This window comes from Egretta garzetta, unplaced genomic scaffold, assembly GCF_000687185.1.
Source record: "Egretta garzetta isolate BGI_Z169 unplaced genomic scaffold, ASM68718v1 scaffold268, whole genome shotgun sequence".
NCBI classification, from domain to species: domain Eukaryota; kingdom Metazoa; phylum Chordata; class Aves; order Pelecaniformes; family Ardeidae; genus Egretta; species Egretta garzetta.
In genome coordinates, this window is record NW_009260600.1 from 3,348,049 (window position 1) to 3,349,686 (window position 1,638).

The following is a 1,638-nucleotide window of genomic DNA, read 5'->3' on the forward strand; positions in this document are numbered from 1 at the left end:
GGCATACATGCTTGAAGTGCCTTTCTTATGAATGCCATTATGCCTTTGCAAAAACACAGAGATGCGTTTCTCAGGTTGTGTTAAAAAGCGATCAGTTCCGTATTGCTCATAATATCTACACTGTTGAAAATATTCTCCATTACCCACGATTTCCCACTTTGTTCGAATCACAGGATGCATTGCCTAAGTCTTCGGGAGGGTCCCACACAGTGGCTAGCTGTTCCTGGATGTGGTTTTGTTTATACAGAAATTTGCATTTGAATCTGTGGAATAAAAAATTGACGACTCTAACTTTTTTCCTCATCTGTCTATCTATAGGGAAATCCCTTTAAAACATACCAGTTGTCTTTTCACCCTCTTTCTCACCATTTTTCCTCTTCCTGCCTCTGTCAGATTTATAAAGTTTTTTTTTTTTTTAAAAAAAGCAATCTCACCGAAGAATAAAACAACGTAAATGGCGTACCTGATATAATCTCTTTTACAGTAGGTTTTGCCATCCCTAACAAAGCACGTACAGGTCTCGTCCAAATACTGATTACACTCTGCACACTTCAAACACGCCGCATGCCATTCCAAATCCGGAGAAACCCTCAGAATATACTGATCGTGAATTTGATTGCCGCAACCAACACATAGGGAAATCAGGCGTTTTTCTGAAATGAAAATAAATACATGATTGACTAACCGTTTACTCTCCTACAGAGATAAACACACTTTTAGTGTCGTTCCCTTATAGGGCGTACTCTGGGAGTGTTGTTGTTTGGTTTTTTTTTTTAAAGAGTATTACACTTTCGGATGGTAATTGAAGTGTGCCATCAAAACCTTGCCTCGTTTAGAAAGGAGGCGGAACATATGTTAAAATGCAGATGTGAACAGTCTTCGGGGTGAAGGTCCTCATTTCGCAAGCCTTGCACGGAATCAAAACTCCAAACTCCCTCGTTGTTTTATTTTTATTTTATTGTTTGCTTCTTTGGATTCTTTCTTTATGGGGAGAGGACCTACATGTTTGATTTCATTTTTTAAGAGGCTCTGACTGGAAACGATGAACGCATGGCTGGGTGCGCTTCCCCTTCAGCCCCTTGCCACAGAAGAGGGGACTCGAGGCTGCGAGCAAGAACAAGCATCATTACGGTTGTCACTTGCTCTCTTTTGCAAGCCTAGCGCTAATTCCCCTAGACGGACCGGGTGCTGGATAGCCAGACAGCCTCATCGCGGTCTAGCACGAGGAGAATTTAAGGCTCCGTGGTCGGAGATCCCATTAAAATCCCGCCTGCTCCCCAAACTTTAAAGGGGTGCAGGATCCCAGGCTATTAACATACAAGGCTACCAGGTTAAAACACAGCAAGCATGCAGGCATGGCAACAAAGGCACCTTCTCTACCATTCAAATGAAGTTCAGCTCTTTAGCAGTTCGCCTGCCTGAGACGATTACAATAGACAGCACATTTATTCCGACAACGGTAAAAATTCCGCCTTACTTTTTGGTGGGTCTCCCATGTCTCCCATATCTGTAAGAGGGTGTAATGTCCACAGTGAAATGGTGTACGGTTTCGTTTTAAGACCCCAAAGTAGGTTTGAGAGCTGTCGCTAAAAATAAAAATAAATAAAAAAGTAGAAGCAGTAATAAGAAAAGAAAAAA

The 1,638-nt window shown here is 41.9% G+C and overlaps 1 protein-coding gene across 1 annotated transcript in view; it reads right to left on the reverse strand.

Moving 5' to 3' along the window:
• The window catches only part of ISL1 (ISL LIM homeobox 1), an 11,479-nt gene extending 9,899 nt beyond the window's left edge, over positions 1-1,580 (reverse strand). Inside the window, exons 1-2 of the mRNA XM_009644821.2 lie at positions 1,478-1,580; positions 435-653 (exon numbers count right to left, since the gene is read on the reverse strand). Of these exons, the coding sequence (XP_009643116.1) occupies positions 435-653; positions 1,478-1,505 (247 nt within the window). The 5' untranslated portion in view covers positions 1,506-1,580. The remainder of the gene's footprint in view (positions 1-434; positions 654-1,477) is intronic.
• Positions 1,581-1,638: the final 58 nt, after the last annotated feature.